The sequence below is a fragment of the Poecilia formosa genome, unplaced genomic scaffold (genome assembly GCF_000485575.1).
Source record: "Poecilia formosa unplaced genomic scaffold, Poecilia_formosa-5.1.2 Scaffold571, whole genome shotgun sequence".
NCBI lineage: Eukaryota > Metazoa > Chordata > Actinopteri > Cyprinodontiformes > Poeciliidae > Poecilia > Poecilia formosa.
In genome coordinates, this window is record NW_006800510.1 from 126,840 (window position 1) to 151,439 (window position 24,600).

The 24,600-nt window shown below is 43.4% G+C and overlaps 2 protein-coding genes across 2 annotated transcripts in view; both read right to left on the reverse strand.

Moving 5' to 3' along the window:
* Positions 1 to 103: 103 nt before the first annotated feature.
* Positions 104 to 6,946, reverse strand: LOC103129706 (aryl hydrocarbon receptor-like; the record flags this gene model as incomplete). The annotated part of the gene is made up of 7 exons (XM_007540889.2): positions 104 to 2,521; positions 3,542 to 4,874; positions 4,956 to 5,097; positions 5,463 to 5,572; positions 5,649 to 5,851; positions 5,926 to 6,065; positions 6,814 to 6,946. Coding segments are annotated over 7 exons (2,148 nt in total), but the record flags the coding sequence as incomplete, so codon positions are not given.
* Positions 6,947 to 10,366: 3,420 nt separating this feature from the next.
* Positions 10,367 to 24,600, reverse strand: part of LOC103129708 (aryl hydrocarbon receptor-like) — a 43,300-nt gene continuing 29,066 nt past the window's right edge. Inside the window, exons 3-11 of the mRNA XM_007540890.2 lie at positions 18,876 to 19,042; positions 18,711 to 18,800; positions 17,077 to 17,191; positions 16,189 to 16,328; positions 15,912 to 16,114; positions 15,726 to 15,835; positions 15,219 to 15,360; positions 13,805 to 15,137; positions 10,367 to 12,784 (exon numbers count right to left, since the gene is read on the reverse strand). Coding sequence (XP_007540952.1) covers positions 12,698 to 12,784; positions 13,805 to 15,137; positions 15,219 to 15,360; positions 15,726 to 15,835; positions 15,912 to 16,114; positions 16,189 to 16,328; positions 17,077 to 17,191; positions 18,711 to 18,800; positions 18,876 to 19,042 — 2,387 coding nt within the window. The 3' untranslated portion in view covers positions 10,367 to 12,697. The remainder of the gene's footprint in view (positions 12,785 to 13,804; positions 15,138 to 15,218; positions 15,361 to 15,725; positions 15,836 to 15,911; positions 16,115 to 16,188; positions 16,329 to 17,076; positions 17,192 to 18,710; positions 18,801 to 18,875; positions 19,043 to 24,600) is intronic.

Below are 24,600 nucleotides of genomic sequence, written 5' to 3' on the forward strand. Positions count from 1 at the left end.
GGATCTGGACTGCAGCTCATTTCTGCTCCAGTTTCAAGAGATCCAGATCCGATCCAGTTCCGTTTCGGATCGTTTTGTAATGAAATAAAACCTTGAGCCGATCTGCAGTGATCAGATCACCTTTAATATGGTGGAGATTTACAGTCTGACTCAAACACTCAGATACAGATTTAAAGGTCAAATATTGAGACACAACAAAGAGAAAAAAAAATACACGGGAGCAGGAGGTTATATATGAGCTGTGCAGAAAATGTACAAAATAACAGAGGCGTGGGTCAAATAAAGGCAATACATTATTACGATACAGGATATATGAAAGATTACACATATGAATGTATGTACAAACACAGATAGATACTGCATAATGGAGGCTTCCTTAGGTCTGAAGCATATAGGTCAAATATTGAAGACTTTTTATAGTGTAAGAGAGAGTAACAATATATATTTATATCTCTATACATAGAATACTTTGTGAAACAAAGGCACTGACTGAGGATGAAGCGCTTCATGCTGGGTTTGGATTTCTAACTGAATCTGAACAAACGTTCGGCTCCATGAGGAAACGCTCAGGGAGTTTCATCCATTTCCAGAAGCGCTGAATGCTGGACAACTACATTTCCCAGAGTTCCATCTCTGACTTGTGCAAAACATTTAAACCAACAGGAAACCTGGAGCAGATTGGATAAACCTTGCGGTGAGACCTGAGCGCGCGTTTGTGGTTAAAAATGTTTAAAAAACGGTTTCATTTAAGCCTGGATGTTGACCTGAACGTTCCGGAAAATGTTAATCATGCTACATTCCCTTTGGTATCCTCAGGAGTAAAGCTTCTTAGATGGCTTTGGTTTCAAAAGTTTGGTTCAATTCAAGTCTGTTTCCTCTAAAATCTGATGAAAACGATTTTTTTTTTTCTTATTCTGGAAGAAGCGCTACTAAAGTTGGCTCAGTTTGGGCTGAACTGTTAAAACCATGTCAATTAAAAGGCATCTATGAATGAGATTTTCCATTTATTTTCCTTATTTTATATATACATTAGCTGCCTTACACTGTCTTACTTCTGCATTTTGCTGCTGGACGGGTTGAAGGATATGGAGACACAGAGGAGGATGTGAGCCTTGCTAAAATAAACTTTTATCTTTAAATCTAGTGCAAACAGAGCGCAGCGAGAGTTACCATTTAAAAATTAAGTGCTAAAGTTTTAATTTGTGCCAGGTTAGTTTTATAAAGTGGCTCCAGGAATCTAATCCTAAATGTTTCTGTGCTTTGGCAAATCAAACACCTTAAAGTGAAACAAATCTCAAAGTTTGGCTTTAAACTAATAAAGTAAATTTGGTCAATTTTTAAATATTTTCCCTTTTTTTTTATTTTTTTTAATCTTTTTTTCTTTTTAAAGCTCCATCAGTTTAAGGCACCGTCTGTATTTTACCCCCCCTGACAAGAAAAGAACAAAACAACAGAAGAAAAAACTAAAATAAACTAAAACGAAAGGAAGAGAAGAGAAAGATCTGGCTCAGAGACGAAGCTTTAAAATATACAAACAAGCAGCTGTTTTCACTGAATCGACTCGACTTCCAGGCTCGTAGTAGGATGATGACGTCACTCTGTTGTGCGTTTATGTTCATGGTTTTTATATTATACCCTGTCTGCTTGCAAAGCAAATCTTCCCCGCTGCGGGACAGTTGAAATGAACTCAATGGAGACGGATTAAAACAGCAACCAAACAACCAACCAGTGACTCGTCGACCCGGCTCGGCGTTCAGGTCGGAGCGGAACATTTGTGCGCTGAACACGACAGCGGGAAAAACACGCGGCTGGTTCAGTGTTCTCGTCCTTTTCTTTTTTTTTTTTAAATGGAGCTAAAATGGGAAACAAATGAGTGGAGCTGTGGAGTGCAGTACCACCTTTGGCCTCTAGGCGTCGACTTGGATTAGGAGTCACTCAGGTTTGTAACTGCTGCCCCCTTGTGGTGAACCAAACAGCTCGCATTCTGTCCTGTTTTACTTAAATTCACTTCCAACCACCTCAAACTGCCTGTGTGCATCACCAGCGATAAAAAGTGTTTTAAATGAATGTTTTTAATGCTTTATGAACGCTCCACACGTCGTTTTGTTGCTTCTCACCGTTAAATCTGAAGGAAAAATGACTCAAAATATTTCTCTTCCATTTTTATGGGTTAATTTGAAGACTCTTGATACCTATATGAGGAAGTATTACAATAAAATAGATGCTGATCATAAAAATTATTTAATAAAAGAGGAAATATTTCTCCAGCTGTGATAAATCGTCCTGATTGTCTTCTTGAGCCAACACCACCAAACCTGAACTTGTCCTTCGCCCGTTCTTCAGTCTAACCCTCGTTAGTCGCTCCAGTCTTTACGGTTTTCCACGGATGAGTCCGAGTTTCAGTCCAAGTTGGAGTCCAGACGTCCCGGCGGTCCTATTTGTTCTCTGTCAGGCAGGTTTTTCCGTTGGGCAGCGAGGTGAAGGGGAATCCTCCGTTCCCAACGATGGGACGGTTGTCCATCTGAGGAGAAAAAACATATCAACTCAGAGACCTGGAACGATCTGAAGTTTACAAAACTGAGCCATCGGTTCAGGAAACCTGTGGTAAACTTTGTATTTTCCCAATTTAACAGAATCATTTGGGTAATAAAGCCGAGAGATTTAGTCCAATCTAGAAAGCTTAGCAGATGTTGACCACCAGGGGGAGCAAAAATACCTTTCTATCTGGAAACTGGTTTTCTAAGTTTCATGGTAGATAAATTTCCATTTATTATGATAAATTCATACAAATGATTTTTAAAAACCTCAAACTGTCCAATTTGTCTCATGTCTTTACTATTTACTATTCTTCTACATGAATGAGCATCAATACATTTCAATTAATTTGAAAATATGTTTAAATGCAGATACTGAGTCCAGTTTATTGATAAAAAAAAAAAAAACCCACTACTTTATGTGACTGGTGTCATAAATAAGAATATTAGTGATAGGAATGGTTTTAAGAGCTGAACATTTACTGTTATTTTATTTCACAATCCTAACTGCTGAAGTTTTACATGTTTTAGTTTTTCTTCTCATTTTAAAAAAACTCAAACATTATTTGCAAAACTAAAAATCTTAAAAGGAAATTTCTTTAGAATTGAACTGAACATCAAATTAATAATTATTAATAATAAATCGTTGTGGCCTAATAACTGTAAAGTCTCTCCAAAGGCCTGATGGGAAAGCGCCACTATAAGCCCTGCCCCCGACTTTGATCAGATAAATTCATGGTGGAACCATAAAAAAATAAATACATAATAAATTAATTTTCAGCATCAGCTGTTAGAGGTTTGAATTTTAACCATTTAATGAAATTTCTGTATAAAATAAATAATTTAATTAATGATTTCATGAATTATTTATTTAATTTTGTCCCTTTTGAGCTTCCATACTTCAGATCAGCGCTGCTGCATAAACAGCCAGTATTTTTTTTTATTTATCAATTCTCATATTTTGGTGCTTGCTGTCCTAGTCAAAGTATGAAGGAGAAGGAGTCAACCTGTGTGTTTTCACTGAAGTGTAGAAAGTGTTGCCGCATCGTCCGGCCGTTGGACTTGACCTGGTAGGTCAACGCCGCCTCTTTATGCGATGGCAGTGCTGCCGCCACAGCGCCACCTGCAGGCAGCGCCTGGTAGTAGCAGGCGGCTTTGGCCTGCAAGTGGAAGGAGTCCGGGTCGGTTCTGGCCTGGCCGTGATTGACGCCGTTGGGAAGTAGCGTGGCGGCCGCGGTTCTGAACATGCAGTCCAGCTGGTCGGGGAGCGGACTGGGCTCGGGGGTTTTGAAGGCGTTCTGGATGGTGGGGTTGGGCTGGAACCCGGACAGCGGCGGCTGGGCGCCAGCGCCACTTGAAATATTCGGGGTATATGGTTCTACAAAGTTCTGGGCTGGGCCGGACTCGCCCCACTGGGAGCCTTTAAAGATAAACACCGGGTTGACGGTTCCACCCGCGTTCTGGTCCGGGTCCGTTAAGTCTGTAGGGCTGCTTTTAAAAACTTGGTGCTGACGACACGAAGGGTTAAAGGTCATGTTTGTGGAGCTGCCCAGCTGAAGTGAAGACGGAACCGGAACCTGCAGGCCATTGAGCCCAGCAGAGGCCATGGGAGGGAAGTCCAGGTGGCTGAGCTTGGCCGACCCAGAGAGAGGCGGCGGCTGGATCTGGTTCTGGATCTGGTTCTGGATCTGGTTCTGGATCTGGACGGGCCAGCTGAAGTCCTGCTGCCCGGCCGGCTCTGGGTTGTGGTTCTGGATCTTGTCCAGCGGTTCGGGGAAGGCCAGGCCGCCCTCGCTCTGCAGCTGCTCTGCCACGTAGGTCAGGATGTCGCTGCTCAGGATGTCGTTCAGGTCGTCCTTGAACACCTGGTTGCCGGTGGTGAAGTTGATCAGCGAGTTCTCCCAGCTCTGCAGCTCCTCCGGCCCGACGTCCACCGCCTCGATCAGGTCTGCGTCGCCGAACAGCGACTCCAGAGTCTCCACCATGTCCTGGATGGTGGGGTCCACGCGGAGCAGCGGCACGCCGGGCGCCGGCTCCGCCTGCAGCTCTTGGGGGACGCTGACGGTGGCGTGCGTGTCCTGGAACGCCGCGTCGCTCAGCGAGCTGATGCCGTTGGGGCTCTCGTGCTTGCAGTAGGCAGCGCGGTCCTGGCTCAGCAGGCAGCCCAGCAGGGAGTTGGAGTTGCTGGGTTCTCCCTCCATCTTCCGGAGCTTGGGCGCGGAGCAGAGGTCCGGGACTTCCAGGCTCAGCGGCAGGTCGTACAGCTGCGCCTCGCCAGTGGCGAAGTTGAAGGGCAGCTGCAGCTGGCGCAGGCGCAGCTGCTCCTCCCCCTCCTCGTTCCTGCAGAGTGACAAAAGCAGCCGGGTCAGGACCAGAGCCACGGAGAAGTCTGAGTCTTCGGTCCGGACCAGAAGGACTCACGTCAACGCTCGCTGCCGCGCCACGATGAACTCTGGCCGCCCGTCCTTATAGACCAGCCGGGCGTTGGACTGGACCCAGACCCAGCGCCGATCTTTGGTCAGCAGTCTGAAGAAGGTGAAGCCGGTTTCTCCGGTTCTCATCACTGCAGACAAGAAACACGATTTAAATCACCAGCATTTAATACAACGGATCAAATTCATCAGGATACATCGACTGACATGTACCAGTTATCAATAAAGTGGATCAATATCTACAAACATTCACCCTTATTAATTGAAATGTATCAATATTTATGAAAATGATCAATAGTCACTATTTTTAACTCCAAATATTGTCAATATCTATAAAAATTTTTATCAAATGTTATCAAAATGTTTCCATATTCATAAAATTTGATCAAGATTTATCAATGTTTATTAAAACAACAAAAGTGTATGATAATGTATCAATATGCATAAAATGATCTGAATGATTCTGGAACATTTAGTAGTTTGTAGTTCCATTTACTTCGTAGATGCTTGTCGGCGCAGTACATCATGTCGGCGGCGTGAATGAAGCTGTAGCCTGAACCCTTCATGGAGATCTCCACCTCGTTGTAGCCCAGAACGATCTTCCCTCTGTGGACACAAACACACGTCAGCTTCCTGCAGCGGCGGCTCGTCGTCCTGATGGCCGGTCGGCGGTTTAACTCACCTGCCATCGATGCCGATGGGCGTGAAGTCCAGCTTGTGTTTGGTCTGGAAGATGAGGGTCTTAGTGCGGATCTCCAGGATGGACGGCTGCTGCAGCGGCGTGGCGATGGCGAACAGAGCCAGCTGAGGAGGAACCAGCGACCCGTTCTCCGATACCCGGTTCTGCCCATGGAGTAACTTCAGCCGGCCACGGAAGTTCAGAGCCTGAGGAGGAAGAGACGCAGCTCAGAGCGACAATCTGCACGGCGGCTTCAGGAAGAACAGGAGCAGCATCTTACTAGGAAACCAGACGAGTTGTCCAGCAGGCAGCGGAAACGACAGCAGAAGTTTCTCTCCAGGAAGGACGAGTTCTCAGGAGGGATGGTCTGGAGGTCGTAGGCCACCACGTTGGTGCTGATGTCAGCGCTGTTCTGCTCACCTGGACGGGCGAGGGAGCAGACAACACAGTCAGGAAGCTTCAAACTAGATTTAGTTCTTAAAAAAACCCTGACGTTTTTCTGCAAAACATCATGTAAAAACAATAAAACCTATAAAAAAAACAAAAAGAAAGAAGAGAAGCCAAACAGGAAAGTGAGCAACAAGAAGGACTACAGCTAAAGAAGCAAACATCATTTAAAACAAGAAATAAAAAGAAGCAAACATAATTTAAAACGAGAAATAAAAAGAAGCAAAACCAAAGTAAACAAAACTGAAGTAACCAAAATATCAGAAAAAAATGTCAAACAAAACCTTCTTCCATAAAAAAAAGGAAAGAAAGAGATGCAGATAAAGGAAACAAAGTGTTTTTGAAATGCATCTCCAACCCACAGAGAGAAAACTCTGAATCATAACAATGAATCAGAGTGAAATTTATGTAAAACAAGCAAATTACAAGCAAAGCAAACATAGAAAAACAAACAAAACAAGGCTGGTTGGAAGAGCAGAGAGAAAACAGAAAAAAAGAAAAACATTTAAACTAAACACAAAACAGATCCAAAGCTGAAGAACAGACAATAGAACAACTGAAAACCAGCAAAGAAAACAACAACAAACAAAAAATAAAGATGAATAATCAGTGCAAAGTCATTCATTAAGTCCTGTGAATGTAAAAGGAAACTGAACAGCAGAGTGAGGATGAATGGTGCGTGCGTGAGGCGTTCAGGTGCATATTCCTGTGTCAGACTTACTGGGACTCTCAGAGCCGTCTGCATCGGGGTTGAAGGAGAAGTGAAGCTGGCGTCTGAAGAGCGCGCGGTCGTCTGCGTGGATCAGCTCAAACACGCTCTGATGGACGACGTCCGACTGAATGACAACAACAAATCAGTCAAATGTTTCTGTGAGTCCGGCGACCCCTGGCGTCTGTGTGCTAAACATCTAAAACACGGAGGTTGGTTCCTGCTTTCATCTCCCCCTCAGCAGATCTCAGATCAGCTCCAGAAGAGCTAATCACTAATCGCTACAGCAGCTGGTTCGCTCCAGCAGCTGCTGCAGACTTCCTGGATCAGCTGGAAACACACACCGTGTTGTGTGTTTGTGTGATCCACGTGTTTCCCCCCCGGGAACAGTTTTTTTATCCCCCACCCCCAGCCTCAGATTGCAGACATGTTTAACCCCGGTTCAAACGGATGTGTTTACGAGTCAAGAGTTCAGAGCCGACAAAGAGGTTCAGTTCTCACGCACTCTCATGTGATTCAGTGCAAGTGTGTGTCGGAGTGTGTGTGTGTGCGTGTGTCAGTCAGCATGTAGTCCAGCTGAGACTTCATCTGCCACGCAACTAAAAGCAGAGAAAACACCTGTTTTTAGAGTCCTGATGGCAACAAAACAGCCTAAAAGTTGTATAAACTTTAATCTGAGCATTTATTTACCGGAGGAAATAATAATTAATAACACGTGGACTTTGGAACGCTCCACTTGGACTTTAACTGAGCCAAACACTGAGCTTCTCCAGGTGGGTGAAATTAACGGTGAGCATGTGAGAAAGCTTCTCCTGTGAGCTGATGAGCACGGTGGAGGATGTGTGGTGATCAGGGCCGACTGACCGACGTCTTCCTGATGATCTGAGACGTTGCTGTGAGGAACACCGTTCCTNCCAGTAATTGAACCCAGAACCTTCTTGCTGCAAGGCAACAGCTCTACCAACTGTGCAGCCCTCTGTAAAATGATCTGTGATTTAAAAATAGAAAAGACCTCTGACATTATGGTCAGGAACAAAAATCTAAAACATTACAAAAGAAAAATTATCCACAAGAAGCAAAAAATAATCAGCACATGGACGAAAGGATTAGACAAAAAATGAATCCAAACAGAGAAAAACAGCAAAATATCAAGAAGAGACAAAAACATATTATATAATGACAGAGCATTCACAAAATGATAAACAGGTTTAAATAAAGAACTGATATATTTAGTTAGAAAAAAACACAAAATGATCAGAAAAGTCACAAGAGTCTAGAAAATAATCACATAGATGATTGAAGAAATCTCACAACTGTCATATCTAAAGAGGAAAAAATATTTACAAAACCATAATAACACAAATAAATACAAAAAGAGGTAATAAATACCCACATCCAGATTAAAAATCTTAATTTCTGGTACAGGAATCACTAAATAATCAGAATGTACAACAGAAACATTCAGAGTAACGCTGTGGGGCCTCCTGCGCCCCGGGGCTCTAATATCTCTAGATCCGCTCCTGGATAATCTGATAATTAATGACGAGATAATTAACTGTTTGACCGGAGTGGCGCTTCCACTGCGACCCACAGGGGGCGCTGTGCGGCCCCATAAGTCCATTACAGGGCGATAATCCCATGTTTACAAACTGTCTGCCGCTGCTAAACGGGGACGACTTAAAGTGTAACTAATACGTCTTACATGTCCACAATTAGTGACGGGCAGCCTTCCTTCATCTGCGCACTTTTAGAACTCACCCTCTTTGCGCCGGTTTTCTGCGCTTCCTCCCAGCGTACATGTTTGCGTTCATTCAGGATCAGTTCAGAGTCGGTGAAGCGGGATCCGTCCCAGACAATCCGCTGGCGCTGCAGCGACGTTTCTCAGTTTCCACTGCGCTGGTTTTACTCATTCCGCACCGGTACCGTCAGAAACAGCGCCAGAAGTCCGACTGCAGCAGCAATTACTGCACAAAACCGGGAGTCCAACCGGAGCCCAGGTGGTTCTCTCTGTTTGCGCGCAGTCAGGAAGGTTTCTGGCTCAGTTTTGTTGGTGTGCGTCAGATCCAGACGGCGCGTTAAAGCATCCCGGAACCGGGTGAACTCATCCCGGTGGAGTTCAGGCTCCTGCCTCCATATGCGCCTCGTCCTCCTCTCCCTCCTCCTCCTCCTCCTCCAGGATCTCTGCTGCTCTGCGGCCGGAGCGCGCTTCCAGTGATCTGATAAGACCACGGGAGCGCGCGCGTGACGTCAGAGTGAAAATTATGTTGAATTGAACTTTGAAAAATGACAGAAATATTCAGTCAGCAGATTTCTGGTTTTAGACCGGAAGTTAAATCACTTTAAAATAAAAGTTTACACAAAGTTTTATTTGATTAAAGTCAGCTGCAACCACGTTCTCTAACAGAACGTTCTCTAACAGTTCCCTGGAGGTAAACTGTATAACATTTTGAAAATCTCCATGAAACGTTTTGCTAAAGTTCTGTTCAGGTTGATCGGCTTTACAGAACCTTTAAGAAGCAAACTTTGGTTCCAAAAGCATTCGGGAGCACTACCGTATTGGGTTTTAGACAATAAAATGAATATTTTCTTATTTAAAAAAAAAAATACTTAAATTGTATTCTATTCTTCTATTATAGAAAAAAATGCAGAAGTGGCAACTTTTTATCGTCAGAATTATCAATTACTAAAATAATAATTGGTTACAGACGTAGATTTTATTGAAAACTAGGAATGCTGTAATAAGGTATAAACTTTGTGGTAAGTACAGATCCGACATAAACACAGGACACTAAAACTGTGTTTAACAACTGTGGTGCTATTTTTATTTGACACCTCAAGACCTCAAGCTGACATTGTCCAACCTTTATTTATGAAAACTATTCTTCTTCTGTAGTTCACAAAATAAAAAATAACTTCCTAAACTACCAGATACCAAAATAATACAAATGTTCCTGCAGTGATGCACGGTGGAGGCAGCTTCAGGACTGATGCAGCTGAAAATAACAGGAAACCATTAAAGGCTGAACTGGGAGCAACACTTATGCCACAACTGCCTTAAAGTGGTTACACTGCCATCTGGTGGACACAGGGTACCATCACACTCAACTGCTTTATGTACATTTTAGATTTTTTTAAAAATAAATCATTAATTTTTAGATAAAGCTGGAGAAATCAGAGCAAACATTGAGCTGGATAAGGAATAATATTCCATTAACTAGTTTGATTAATTAAAAAATAATCAATAAGGTGTGTAAACCTGCAAAATAAAAGTTTAAATCACTTTGGAGATGTGTTGATTTTTGGCCTATCCTGTGTACGAGATGCACTTGAATGCACCATGAAAGCGCAGTGCAACCACAGGTACAATTTGCATATTCAAACCAAATTTTAAGTAAGATTAACAGTAGTTGTGTGATCCCTCCTGAACAGTCCTAAATGGGCTGAGCAGAGCTCCGTACAGCCGGATCTGGACTGCAGCTCATTTCTGCTCCAGTTTCAAGAGATCCAGATCCGATCCAGTTCCGTTTCGGATCGTTTTGTAATGAAATAAAACCTTGAGCCGATCTGCAGTGATCAGATCACCTTTAATATGGTGGAGATTTACAGTCTGACTCAAACACTCAGATACAGATTTAAAGGTCAAATATTGAGACACAACAAAGAGAAAAAAAAATACACGGGAGCAGGAGGTTATATATGAGCTGTGCAGAAAATGTACAAAATAACAGAGGCGTGGGTCAAATAAAGGCAATACATTATTACGATACAGGATATATGAAAGATTACACATATGAATGTATGTACAAACACAGATAGATACTGCATAATGGAGGCTTCCTTAGGTCTGAAGCATATAGGTCAAATATTGAAGACTTTTTATAGTGTAAGAGAGAGTAACAATATATATTTATATCTCTATACATAGAATACTTTGTGAAACAAAGGCACTGACTGAGGATGAAGCGCTTCATGCTGGGTTTGGATTTCTAACTGAATCTGAACAAACGTTCGGCTCCATGAGGAAACGCTCAGGGAGTTTCATCCATTTCCAGAAGCGCTGAATGCTGGACAACTACATTTCCCAGAGTTCCATCTCTGACTTGTGCAAAACATTTAAACCAACAGGAAACCTGGAGCAGATTGGATAAACCTTGCGGTGAGACCTGAGCGCGCGTTTGTGGTTAAAAATGTTTAAAAAACGGTTTCATTTAAGCCTGGATGTTGACCTGAACGTTCCGGAAAATGTTAATCATGCTACATTCCCTTTGGTATCCTCAGGAGTAAAGCTTCTTAGATGGCTTTGGTTTCAAAAGTTTGGTTCAATTCAAGTCTGTTTCCTCTAAAATCTGATGAAAACGATTTTTTTTTTTCTTATTCTGGAAGAAGCGCTACTAAAGTTGGCTCAGTTTGGGCTGAACTGTTAAAACCATGTCAATTAAAAGGCATCTATGAATGAGATTTTCCATTTATTTTCCTTATTTTATATATACATTAGCTGCCTTACACTGTCTTACTTCTGCATTTTGCTGCTGGACGGGTTGAAGGATATGGAGACACAGAGGAGGATGTGAGCCTTGCTAAAATAAACTTTTATCTTTAAATCTAGTGCAAACAGAGCGCAGCGAGAGTTACCATTTAAAAATTAAGTGCTAAAGTTTTAATTTGTGCCAGGTTAGTTTTATAAAGTGGCTCCAGGAATCTAATCCTAAATGTTTCTGTGCTTTGGCAAATCAAACACCTTAAAGTGAAACAAATCTCAAAGTTTGGCTTTAAACTAATAAAGTAAATTTGGTCAATTTTTAAATATTTTCCCTTTTTTTTTATTTTTTTTAATCTTTTTTTCTTTTTAAAGCTCCATCAGTTTAAGGCACCGTCTGTATTTTACCCCCCCTGACAAGAAAAGAACAAAACAACAGAAGAAAAAACTAAAATAAACTAAAACGAAAGGAAGAGAAGAGAAAGATCTGGCTCAGAGACGAAGCTTTAAAATATACAAACAAGCAGCTGTTTTCACTGAATCGACTCGACTTCCAGGCTCGTAGTAGGATGATGACGTCACTCTGTTGTGCGTTTATGTTCATGGTTTTTATATTATACCCTGTCTGCTTGCAAAGCAAATCTTCCCCGCTGCGGGACAGTTGAAATGAACTCAATGGAGACGGATTAAAACAGCAACCAAACAACCAACCAGTGACTCGTCGACCCGGCTCGGCGTTCAGGTCGGAGCGGAACATTTGTGCGCTGAACACGACAGCGGGAAAAACACGCGGCTGGTTCAGTGTTCTCGTCCTTTTCTTTTTTTTTTTTAAATGGAGCTAAAATGGGAAACAAATGAGTGGAGCTGTGGAGTGCAGTACCACCTTTGGCCTCTAGGCGTCGACTTGGATTAGGAGTCACTCAGGTTTGTAACTGCTGCCCCCTTGTGGTGAACCAAACAGCTCGCATTCTGTCCTGTTTTACTTAAATTCACTTCCAACCACCTCAAACTGCCTGTGTGCATCACCAGCGATAAAAAGTGTTTTAAATGAATGTTTTTAATGCTTTATGAACGCTCCACACGTCGTTTTGTTGCTTCTCACCGTTAAATCTGAAGGAAAAATGACTCAAAATATTTCTCTTCCATTTTTATGGGTTAATTTGAAGACTCTTGATACCTATATGAGGAAGTATTACAATAAAATAGATGCTGATCATAAAAATTATTTAATAAAAGAGGAAATATTTCTCCAGCTGTGATAAATCGTCCTGATTGTCTTCTTGAGCCAACACCACCAAACCTGAACTTGTCCTTCGCCCGTTCTTCAGTCTAACCCTCGTTAGTCGCTCCAGTCTTTACGGTTTTCCACGGATGAGTCCGAGTTTCAGTCCAAGTTGGAGTCCAGACGTCCCGGCGGTCCTATTTGTTCTCTGTCAGGCAGGTTTTTCCGTTGGGCAGCGAGGTGAAGGGGAATCCTCCGTTCCCAACGATGGGACGGTTGTCCATCTGAGGAGAAAAAACATATCAACTCAGAGACCTGGAACGATCTGAAGTTTACAAAACTGAGCCATCGGTTCAGGAAACCTGTGGTAAACTTTGTATTTTCCCAATTTAACAGAATCATTTGGGTAATAAAGCCGAGAGATTTAGTCCAATCTAGAAAGCTTAGCAGATGTTGACCACCAGGGGGAGCAAAAATACCTTTCTATCTGGAAACTGGTTTTCTAAGTTTCATGGTAGATAAATTTCCATTTATTATGATAAATTCATACAAATGATTTTTAAAAACCTCAAACTGTCCAATTTGTCTCATGTCTTTACTATTTACTATTCTTCTACATGAATGAGCATCAATACATTTCAATTAATTTGAAAATATGTTTAAATGCAGATACTGAGTCCAGTTTATTGATAAAAAAAAAAAAAACCCACTACTTTATGTGACTGGTGTCATAAATAAGAATATTAGTGATAGGAATGGTTTTAAGAGCTGAACATTTACTGTTATTTTATTTCACAATCCTAACTGCTGAAGTTTTACATGTTTTAGTTTTTCTTCTCATTTTAAAAAAACTCAAACATTATTTGCAAAACTAAAAATCTTAAAAGGAAATTTCTTTAGAATTGAACTGAACATCAAATTAATAATTATTAATAATAAATCGTTGTGGCCTAATAACTGTAAAGTCTCTCCAAAGGCCTGATGGGAAAGCGCCACTATAAGCCCTGCCCCCGACTTTGATCAGATAAATTCATGGTGGAACCATAAAAAAATAAATACATAATAAATTAATTTTCAGCATCAGCTGTTAGAGGTTTGAATTTTAACCATTTAATGAAATTTCTGTATAAAATAAATAATTTAATTAATGATTTCATGAATTATTTATTTAATTTTGTCCCTTTTGAGCTTCCATACTTCAGATCAGCGCTGCTGCATAAACAGCCAGTATTTTTTTTTATTTATCAATTCTCATATTTTGGTGCTTGCTGTCCTAGTCAAAGTATGAAGGAGAAGGAGTCAACCTGTGTGTTTTCACTGAAGTGTAGAAAGTGTTGCCGCATCGTCCGGCCGTTGGACTTGACCTGGTAGGTCAACGCCGCCTCTTTATGCGATGGCAGTGCTGCCGCCACAGCGCCACCTGCAGGCAGCGCCTGGTAGTAGCAGGCGGCTTTGGCCTGCAAGTGGAAGGAGTCCGGGTCGGTTCTGGCCTGGCCGTGATTGACGCCGTTGGGAAGTAGCGTGGCGGCCGCGGTTCTGAACATGCAGTCCAGCTGGTCGGGGAGCGGACTGGGCTCGGGGGTTTTGAAGGCGTTCTGGATGGTGGGGTTGGGCTGGAACCCGGACAGCGGCGGCTGGGCGCCAGCGCCACTTGAAATATTCGGGGTATATGGTTCTACAAAGTTCTGGGCTGGGCCGGACTCGCCCCACTGGGAGCCTTTAAAGATAAACACCGGGTTGACGGTTCCACCCGCGTTCTGGTCCGGGTCCGTTAAGTCTGTAGGGCTGCTTTTAAAAACTTGGTGCTGACGACACGAAGGGTTAAAGGTCATGTTTGTGGAGCTGCCCAGCTGAAGTGAAGACGGAACCGGAACCTGCAGGCCATTGAGCCCAGCAGAGGCCATGGGAGGGAAGTCCAGGTGGCTGAGCTTGGCCGACCCAGAGAGAGGCGGCGGCTGGATCTGGTTCTGGATCTGGTTCTGGATCTGGTTCTGGATCTGGACGGGCCAGCTGAAGTCCTGCTGCCCGGCCGGCTCTGGGTTGTGGTTCTGGATCTTGTCCAGCGGTTCGGGGAAGGCCAGGCCGCCCTCGCTCTGCAGCTGCTCTGCCACGTAGGTCAGGATGTCGCTGCTCAGGATGTCGTTCAGGTCGTCCTTGAACACCTGGTTGCCGGTGGTGAAGTTGATCAGCGAGTTCTCCCAGCTCTGCAGCTCCTCCGGCCCGACGTCCACCGCCTCGATCAGGTCTGCGTCGCCGAACAGCGACTCCAGAGTCTCCACCATGTCCTGGATGGTGGGGTCCACGCGGAGCAGCGGCACGCCGGGCGCCGGCTCCGCCTGCAGCTCTTGGGGGACGCTGACGGTGGCGTGCGTGTCCTGGAACGCCGCGTCGCTCAGCGAGCTGATGCCGTTGGGGCTCTCGTGCTTGCAGTAGGCAGCGCGGTCCTGGCTCAGCAGGCAGCCCAGCAGGGAGTTGGAGTTGCTGGGTTCTCCCTCCATCTTCCGGAGCTTGGGCGCGGAGCAGAGGTCCGGGACTTCCAGGCTCAGCGGCAGGTCGTACAGCTGCGCCTCGCCAGTGGCGAAGTTGAAGGGCAGCTGCAGCTGGCGCAGGCGCAGCTGCTCCTCCCCCTCCTCGTTCCTGCAGAGTGACAAAAGCAGCCGGGTCAGGACCAGAGCCACGGAGAAGTCTGAGTCTTCGGTCCGGACCAGAAGGACTCACGTCAACGCTCGCTGCCGCGCCACGATGAACTCTGGCCGCCCGTCCTTATAGACCAGCCGGGCGTTGGACTGGACCCAGACCCAGCGCCGATCTTTGGTCAGCAGTCTGAAGAAGGTGAAGCCGGTTTCTCCGGTTCTCATCACTGCAGACAAGAAACACGATTTAAATCACCAGCATTTAATACAACGGATCAAATTCATCAGGATACATCGACTGACATGTACCAGTTATCAATAAAGTGGATCAATATCTACAAACATTCACCCTTATTAATTGAAATGTATCAATATTTATGAAAATGATCAATAGTCACTATTTTTAACTCCAAATATTGTCAATATCTATAAAAATTTTTATCAAATGTTATCAAAATGTTTCCATATTCATAAAATTTGATCAAGATTTATCAATGTTTATTAAAACAACAAAAGTGTATGATAATGTATCAATATGCATAAAATGATCTGAATGATTCTGGAACATTTAGTAGTTTGTAGTTCCATTTACTTCGTAGATGCTTGTCGGCGCAGTACATCATGTCGGCGGCGTGAATGAAGCTGTAGCCTGAACCCTTCATGGAGATCTCCACCTCGTTGTAGCCCAGAACGATCTTCCCTCTGTGGACACAAACACACGTCAGCTTCCTGCAGCGGCGGCTCGTCGTCCTGATGGCCGGTCGGCGGTTTAACTCACCTGCCATCGATGCCGATGGGCGTGAAGTCCAGCTTGTGTTTGGTCTGGAAGATGAGGGTCTTAGTGCGGATCTCCAGGATGGACGGCTGCTGCAGCGGCGTGGCGATGGCGAACAGAGCCAGCTGAGGAGGAACCAGCGACCCGTTCTCCGATACCCGGTTCTGCCCATGGAGTAACTTCAGCCGGCCACGGAAGTTCAGAGCCTGAGGAGGAAGAGACGCAGCTCAGAGCGACAATCTGCACGGCGGCTTCAGGAAGAACAGGAGCAGCATCTTACTAGGAAACCAGACGAGTTGTCCAGCAGGCAGCGGAAACGACAGCAGAAGTTTCTCTCCAGGAAGGACGAGTTCTCAGGAGGGATGGTCTGGAGGTCGTAGGCCACCACGTTGGTGCTGATGTCAGCGCTGTTCTGCTCACCTGGACGGGCGAGGGAGCAGACAACACAGTCAGGAAGCTTCAAACTAGATTTAGTTCTTAAAAAAACCCTGACGTTTTTCTGCAAAACATCATGTAAAAACAATAAAACCTATAAAAAAAACAAAAAGAAAGAAGAGAAGCCAAACAGGAAAGTGAGCAACAAGAAGGACTACAGCTAAAGAAGCAAACATCATTTAAAACAAGAAATAAAAAGAAGCAAACATAATTTAAAACGAGAAATAAAAAGAAGCAAAACCAAAGTAAACAAAACTGAAGTAACCAAAATATCAGAAAAAAATGTCAAACAAAACCTTCTTCCATAAAAAAAAGGAAAGAAAGAGATGCAGATAAAGGAAACAAAGTGTTTTTGAAATGCATCTCCAACCCACAGAGAGAAAACTCTGAATCATAACCATGAATCAGAGTGACATTTATGTAAAACAAGCAAATTACAAGCAAAGCAAACATAGGAAAACAAACAAAACAAGGCTGGTTGGAAGAGCAGAGAGAAAACAGACAAAAAGAAAAGCATTTAAACTAAACACAAAACAGATCCAAAGCTGAAGAACAGACAATAGAACAACTGAAAACCAGCAAAGAAAACAACAACAAACAAAAAATAAAGATGAATAATCAGTGCAAAGTCATTCATTAAGTCCTGTGAATGTAAAAGGAAACTGAACAGCAGAGTGAGGATGAATGGTGCGTGCGTGAGGCGTTCAGGTGCATATTCCTGTGTCAGACTTACTGGGACTCTCAGAGCCGTCTGCATCGGGGTTGAAGGAGAAGTGAAGCTGGCGTCTGAAGAGCGCGCGGTCGTCTGCGTGGATCAGCTCAAACACGCTCTGATGGACGACGTCCGACTGAATGACAACAACAAATCAGTCAAATGTTTCTGAGTCCGGCGCCCCCTGGTGTCTGTGTGCTAAACATCTAAAACACGGAGGTTGGTTCCTGCTTTCATCTCCCCCTCAGCAGATCTCAGATCAGCTCCAGAAGAGCTAATCACTAATCGCTACAGCAGCTGGTTCGCTCCAGCAGCTGCTGCAGACTTCCTGGATCAGCTGGAAACACACACCGTGTTGTGTGTTTGTGTGATCCACGTGTTTCCCCCCCGGGAACAGTTTTTTTATCCCCCACCCCCAGCCTCAGATTGCAGACATGTTTAACCCCGGTTCAAACGGATGTGTTTACGAGTCAAGAGTTCAGAGCCGACAAAGAGGTTCAGTTCTCACGCACTCTCATGTGATTCAGTGCAAGTGTGTGTCGGAGTGTGTGTGTGTGCGTGTGTCAGTCAGCATGTAGTCCAGCTGAGACTTCATCTGCCACGCAACTAAAAGCAGAGAAAACACCTGTTTTTAGAGTCCTGATGGCAACAAAACAGCCTAAAAGTTGTATAAACTTTAATCTGAGCATTTATTTACCGGAGGAAATAATAATTAATAACATGTGGACTTTGGAACGCTGCACTTGGACTTTAACTGAGCCAAACACTGAGCTTCTCCAGGTGGGTGAAATTAACGGTGAGCATGTGAGAAAGCTTCTCCTGTGAGCTGATGAGCACGGTGGAGGATGTGTGGTGATCAGGGCCGACTGACCGACGTCTTCCTGATGATCTGAGACGTTGCTGTGAGGAACACCGTTCCTTCAGGGTCTGTGCTCGGCCTGCTGCTATTTTCCAACAGTAAATTGGAGCTTCACAGAAAAATGATTGAATTTTTAATGAAAATTTTGAGTTATGCATTATAAAAATAATCTGCAAATAGGGAAATTTGTTGTGAATTATTTGGAGTTATGTTGCATTTAAAAAAAATCTGAAAATCAAACAATTTTCCTAGAATAATTTGGAGTTAGATTAAAAAAAAAGGCCAATTGGTGAAATTCCCGCAAGAAAAATCTGCAAATTTGCCACAAAATTTTACGTGAACAATGTGTAGTTAAATTTCACAGAAAATCAACAAATTGGCAAATTAGTTGTGATTATTTCGGAGTTATCTGTTTACTGAGAAATCCTGAACATACTCCCTTCACAAACAGTCTCCTCCTGTGACTGTTGGTGAAGTTAAAATAGCAGCAGATATTAAATAAAAAATCTGCAAATACATGAACCATAAAGCCAAATCAACACACAAAGACTTTATTGTCTAATTTAGGTTCTGTGCAGCTGAGAAGAGAGCTGAGGTCTAGAGCATCTGCCAGTCAAATCTGCTCCTTTTTGAGGTTTTATTGTAAGTTTTGTGAATATTATGCACAGTTTTGATTGATTTTTGTTCCTGTTATTTGAAAACAGTGAAAACGTTCATGATTTAGCAGAACCTGAGGGACACATCAGGGTGACACACACGTGGTTGGTGCATATTTGCGGTAGCTGCTGTGTTGTACCTGGTGGAAGCCCAGGAAGTCCTGGATGGTGGGCGACGTGTAGAAGACGTAACCCTCAGCCGTCACCACCAACACGAAGCCGTTCAGCGCCTGCAGACACAGAGGAGGCACGGTTGCTTTCTGAACCAATCACGTTTGAGCTGCAGCTCTGAAGCAAAGCCAAACCTGCAGCAGCAGGTCTCCCTCCGAGAAGCTGACTCCGTCGATGGAGGTGGTCACCGTGGAGAAGGAGGCGGAGAGCGACGGCGGCGCGGCGCTCTGGACGTTTCCTCCAAACAGCAGTTCTCGCTCGCTGCTCCAGCCGGAGCCGTTTGGGCCGGCTTTCATGACGGCTGCAGGAGAACAAACCAAACATCTTTAATGCTGAACTCACTTCAGGTGATGGAGCAGAGGGAAGAGCTTTTATCGGTCTGCATGTTTCTATCAGGGCGGAGCGGCTTGATGCTTCCTGCATCTCTTCCTCTTCCTCCTCTTATCACTCAGACAGAGCGACTCAATAACAGCGGAGAAAATAACGGCTTAAAATATCCCTCAGAGAGGAAGCAGGTGGGCTGGGAGACGGAAAGCAGCTCAAGTGGATGATGGAGGAGGGAAGCAGACGGAGAGCTGGAGTCTGAAACTAAAGAGAAGGAAAAGCTGCAGCTGCAGAGTGAGAGCTCTGAAACCCAACGCCGCTCCTCCAGAGGCCAAACGAGGAGAACAGGCGGAGCCACAAAATTACCCGTTGGACTCGCTGATCTGAACTCAGCAGGGAAGGGGACTTTTTGGGGGAAGAACGGCTGCGTGTGAAGTGGTGGACGGAGGCCTGCGAGGCTCACAGAGACACCCCATCGATCGGGAGGCAGATCGCCACCGATGGAAACAATCCTGAAGGAATGAAATGTGTAATTTGGAGGCAGCGGATGGAAACCCGGAGATTATAAGTCCTTTAAAAAGCAACAGAGATCAGCCAGAAAACCAGCACATCCTCACAGTGATTAGGTCTGACAAGCTCAAACTCTGGAGGAGGAGGAAACGCTTCACACCGAGGCCTTTGTGACTCAAAGCACAAAAATGTGGCTTTTTAAAAATCCAGGCACAGATGCTTTTAACAGATAGATCCAAAAGAAAAGACACTGACATACGGCAAATAAACTCTTTAAGTTGATGATTTTGCCAAACTTAAACAATGGAAGCACATTTATTTACATCATTACATCTGGAGCCGTTCCTCAGCTTCCATAATGAATGAATCAAAATGGGATTCAACTGGGAATAAAACACCACAGCTAAAGGACCGCTGGGATTAACGGGTTAATCCCAGCGGTCATTCACCACGACTTCAGGCCTTACAGCTGTACATTAAACCAAATGCAACTTAATATGCATTAATACGTACAGAAGCCCTGGGGGGTTCAGCCAATCAGCAACAAAGAAAGTGAAAGCCACTCTTGGACTGGCTGTTTTGCAAACCACCAGACAATAACAGCGTGTTGAGTCGCTTCCAAAGCTGATACTTATTTTGAATATTTTAGATGTGCCCTAAAAAATATCTGTGAATAGACAAATTTGGAGTTGCATTAAACGGAAAATAAACAAATTTTCCACAAATAATTTGGAGTTCAGTTTCCCAGAAAAATGAGCACATAGGCAAATTTAACTCCATAAGTCAGTCACTTATTTCTGTAACTTCATGGTTTAAAGCTTAAATAACTCAGAACGTTAAACTTTATCCAATAGGTTGGTTTCCACTCTGAAATAAGCAGAAACATTTTGATTTAAACTTCTTATTTTGGCCTCAGTGAAGGAAAAACAGCAGCTCTGACTTTTTCTTTCAACAGTGGAGCATGAAGTAAAACAGAAACATCTACCTCTGAAGTTATATTAGAGGTTCTGCTTCTTCTGTTTGGGAACATTTAAAATCAGACTGGTAATTTATACAAAGAAACTCTGTTTGAGGTTTTCATTCAGGCCTGCTGCTTCCTGGTCCTCCGATAAAAATGGTGGAGCTGTGGCTTGTAGAAAATGGGGGAAATCCCCATGGCAACCGATGAGTCAGCATTCTCTGAGTCTGTGGTTTTAACATGATTCAGCAGTTTGGTTTCTCTTATCGTATCCAACATCAAACAGGTTTCTGACTATAAAAAGGGATAAAAAAAGGCAGAAAATCTGCTTGTTTCAAGTCAATAATAACTTGATATTGATTTTAAAAATACTAGTTCAACTGGCAGATTATTTTCATTGAAAACAGAGAAAGTGAAATAATCTGCCAGTGGAAAAATTATTTTTTTTAAGTTAATATTAAGAAATTATTGCTTTAAAACAAGTTCCTATATCTGTCTGAAAAGTTACTTGAATTAGTTTTGTCTTATTTCAAGTGTAATAAGATATTTGTATAGAAACTGGACAGAAACATTTGGTGTTTTTGCAGTGAACGCACACAATCCTACACATCAGTGGGTATTAATGATAACTTTATAAACTTTAAAAACTTAAATATTCTAAAATCCTAAAATAAAAAAACTGAAATGATTTGGGCCAAATCAAAGTTTTTCCTCCAAAGAGACAGAGAAAGCAGAAAGACAAAAGGTGTGAGAAGTTTGTATTTTCTTCTTCTTCCAGGCGTTTAGCTCAGCTGAGTTTGGATGGAGAATCTATTATATGAAGAGAGAAAACTGGAATCAGTTCCCAAACCTTTCCCTTGTAAAGAGCTCCAGTAATCCCAGAAAATGTGATGGTGTCCAGCTACAAAGGCAGGAACAACCAACCAGATGGCTGCTCTAAAACCAACCGCAGTACAAAGGAGGGAAGCGTCCCAGAATCACCCTTTAAATCTCGTAACTGGGAGTTTCCTGTTGCAGGAGCCAACTTTAACATTTCATACCAAGGAATCCACATTCATGCACGCTTACACAACTCTCTGATCCAGAAAAGCAAAATATGAAGAGGGACACTTCCTAAATCCTGACACAGCCGGAGCTGAATACCAAGGCAGCCACAGGAACCGAGACAGAAACTCATTAGAGACAAGTGGGCCTATTAGGACGACAGAAAAAGTGACGCTCCTTGTGATGATTTACGCTGCTGCATGTTTCATTTACTCTGCTTAATGGAGCTGCACATTCCCAGAGCTCAGCTCCGTCTTTTCACACATGATGAGCGCCGAGCGACCACCCACCAACACCAGCTCACACCCAGAGCCAGAGAGGTCTCTCCAACCTAATCATGACTGATTGGCAACACGCCGGCTTCCTCTGGAGTGACAACATACAAAGATCACATAAAAACACACTTCTCTTTAATCCCGTGCTCCTCCGCTCCGACTCGGCTCAGAGGGAGTTTCCTTTCAAATGCTTTACTGCTCCCAGGACGCGCTCCGCACGCCATTAAACTCCATTTATGCCAAGACTCAAGAGCAACAATCGATTTGATGCCGTTTCCCCTCAGCGGTCCTCAGGCCGTCTTCCCACTGCTGCGGAGCTTCTACATGACTGGATGTGTTCAGGCCTGCTTTATGTGTTTATTTACTCAGAACTGATTTTATAGAACTGAAAACTTGCTTTATGGACGATTTTCACCAGCATGCCTCCAAACGTCTGGAAACAGACGCTTCTTAGCTTCAATCACTGCTAATTAGGCCATACCAACCATTGAAATTTCTGATGAAGAACAATTATATATTTAATGATAAAATGAACGAGATGTAATGACAGGAACATGATTAACTGGCACTTTTAAAGGACTGAATTCATAGAAGACAGACAGAAAAAACTCTAGACTAATTTCAATATTAGAAAACTTTGCAAAGAAACGTATAAAAAAAGAGCGGGTTTTCTGAATCAGAATATTAACAGGTTATTGCTCTAGAACTAAGTAATCACTATCACAATTACTAAGTAAGCGCACTTTTAGATTATTATCTGAACAGAAATCAGCTTGCTCATTTTTAAAGTGGTCCATTTCGACACCTTTCATGTTTCAGCTGCAAAATAGAGAAAAGAAAAATGACTATCAAGAAACCACCACCTTAAGAAAGTCACTTCACAATAAAAGCATTGGAAAATACTTGTAGTACTCACTTTTCTATAGCCCTGGTTTACCTGGGATACCTCAAGGCTGTGTACTCTGACCTCTGCTCTATTGTTTACTACTGGATTTAATTTAATTAATTTAACAGTGATACACAAATCTAGGTCACTGCTGAGAGACACCGCTCACGTGTCCTCCACCCTTAAATAAAATAAACTCAGTCTTTTGTTTTGAATAGAAATCGTTATCCAAACACACTTTTCAGAGTTTGGCTGATTACTGGTGATGCACAGGAGACAAAACCACATGAGTTATTCACTGCAATGTCACAAAAATGAGCTCAGAGCAAAGGAACGCCTGATGACACACCAAAAACTTCCAGAAATCAAAGAGAGACGCATTTCAAACAGAAACCCAACACGACCGAATGCATTCAGTGAAAGAAGAAGTAGTCTGAAAAATAATGAGAAGATGCAAACAAACGAGGAGCAGCTGGATGTGGTGCGCGAGAGCGACGACGTGTTGTTTTCTCCATGTCTTGGGTTTCGCTGTTGCCTCACAGTGGTTTTGGTCTGGGCATGCTCAGAGCGCTGCGCCTCGACACAGTCATAGCTGGAGGCCATTTGGTTTAGTGGTTCTGTGTTATTACAACAACACTGAGCTATTTTAGGCCTGACAAGAAGAATAGAGTCTGATCCAGAGGAGAGAAAAAAGGTGTGAGTAATTATCAGAAACTCGGTCAAACAAAAAGGAGACCAGGTGAGGATAAAATACCAGGAATGAAAAGACTCTGATGGAGGAGAAGAGTAGAGGCAGAAGTAAAAAGCGAGGACAGCGAAAGCAGCACAGGTGCTTTTAGGAAAGTCCAGTTCTCCTTCTGATGGAGTAGAAACTGACCTCACGCTCCAGAGCCGCCATTTAACCAGAACCAGCTGACCTCCAGCGCCGTCATAAAACACGAGAAACCAAATCCTCCTCCTCCTCCTCTACGGCTCTGTGATGAAGAGGAGGCCCCGCAGCGCTGCGGACGGCTCCTCTCCAGACTCATTTGGCTGATCAAAAAGACCCATCTGGTCCTGGACTCTGACAAAAACAAGAACTGATCCTCCGGTTCTGTTGGCTCCACACGGTTATGACAGAACTAAAGAGAGTTCAGGAACATTGGAGAAAACTGCAGTCCAGAGGTCTGCAACCTTTTAAGACTAAAGAGCCGTTTTGCCCTCAGGACGGCCAAATAAAACTCACTTACAGCCGCTAGTGTCACAAAGATGAAAGTTTGCTTTGGGAAATGTCTCCAGCATTTCATTTCTATTTTTAGGATTTAAAATGAAGATGAAAATAAAAGAGGATGTTTTTTTTTTCCCCCAAACAAGCATTCCACTAATACCAGAGAAAACAGACCTAAATGCATATTTTTGGTACATTTAGTGTTGCTCTTTGTGGAAATCCAATGCAAATATTGCAGAAAATTTTGAAAAGTTAAAATAACTTGTTCTTTTTCATTTTAACCAGAGTCACTAAGAGTAACTTAGTAAGCTCCAAAGAGCCGCAGGCTGCTGACTCCTGGTCTAGAAGAAAAACCTAAACACGAGTTTATGCATTTTGAAGGTTTTCAGCAAACAGAACTTTCTGTTTTTCAGAAACTAGGACAGATTTCTGGACAAAGCGTCTTCATCTTTTCTTTCAGTTTCAGAGAAACATCTTCAGGTTCTCAGACTTTCCAGCTTTAGCTCTTCATCTCGCTTCTTGCACTTGTTGACCCTGACTACAGGCCTCCTCGCCTCTCCCTCTCCTCCATCCCTCAGTCTTCCAGCTCAGGCTCTCCTGCACTTTGTGGTTTCTCTTTGACTTTGAAACCGGAGCGCTGAAAGGAGCCATTGTT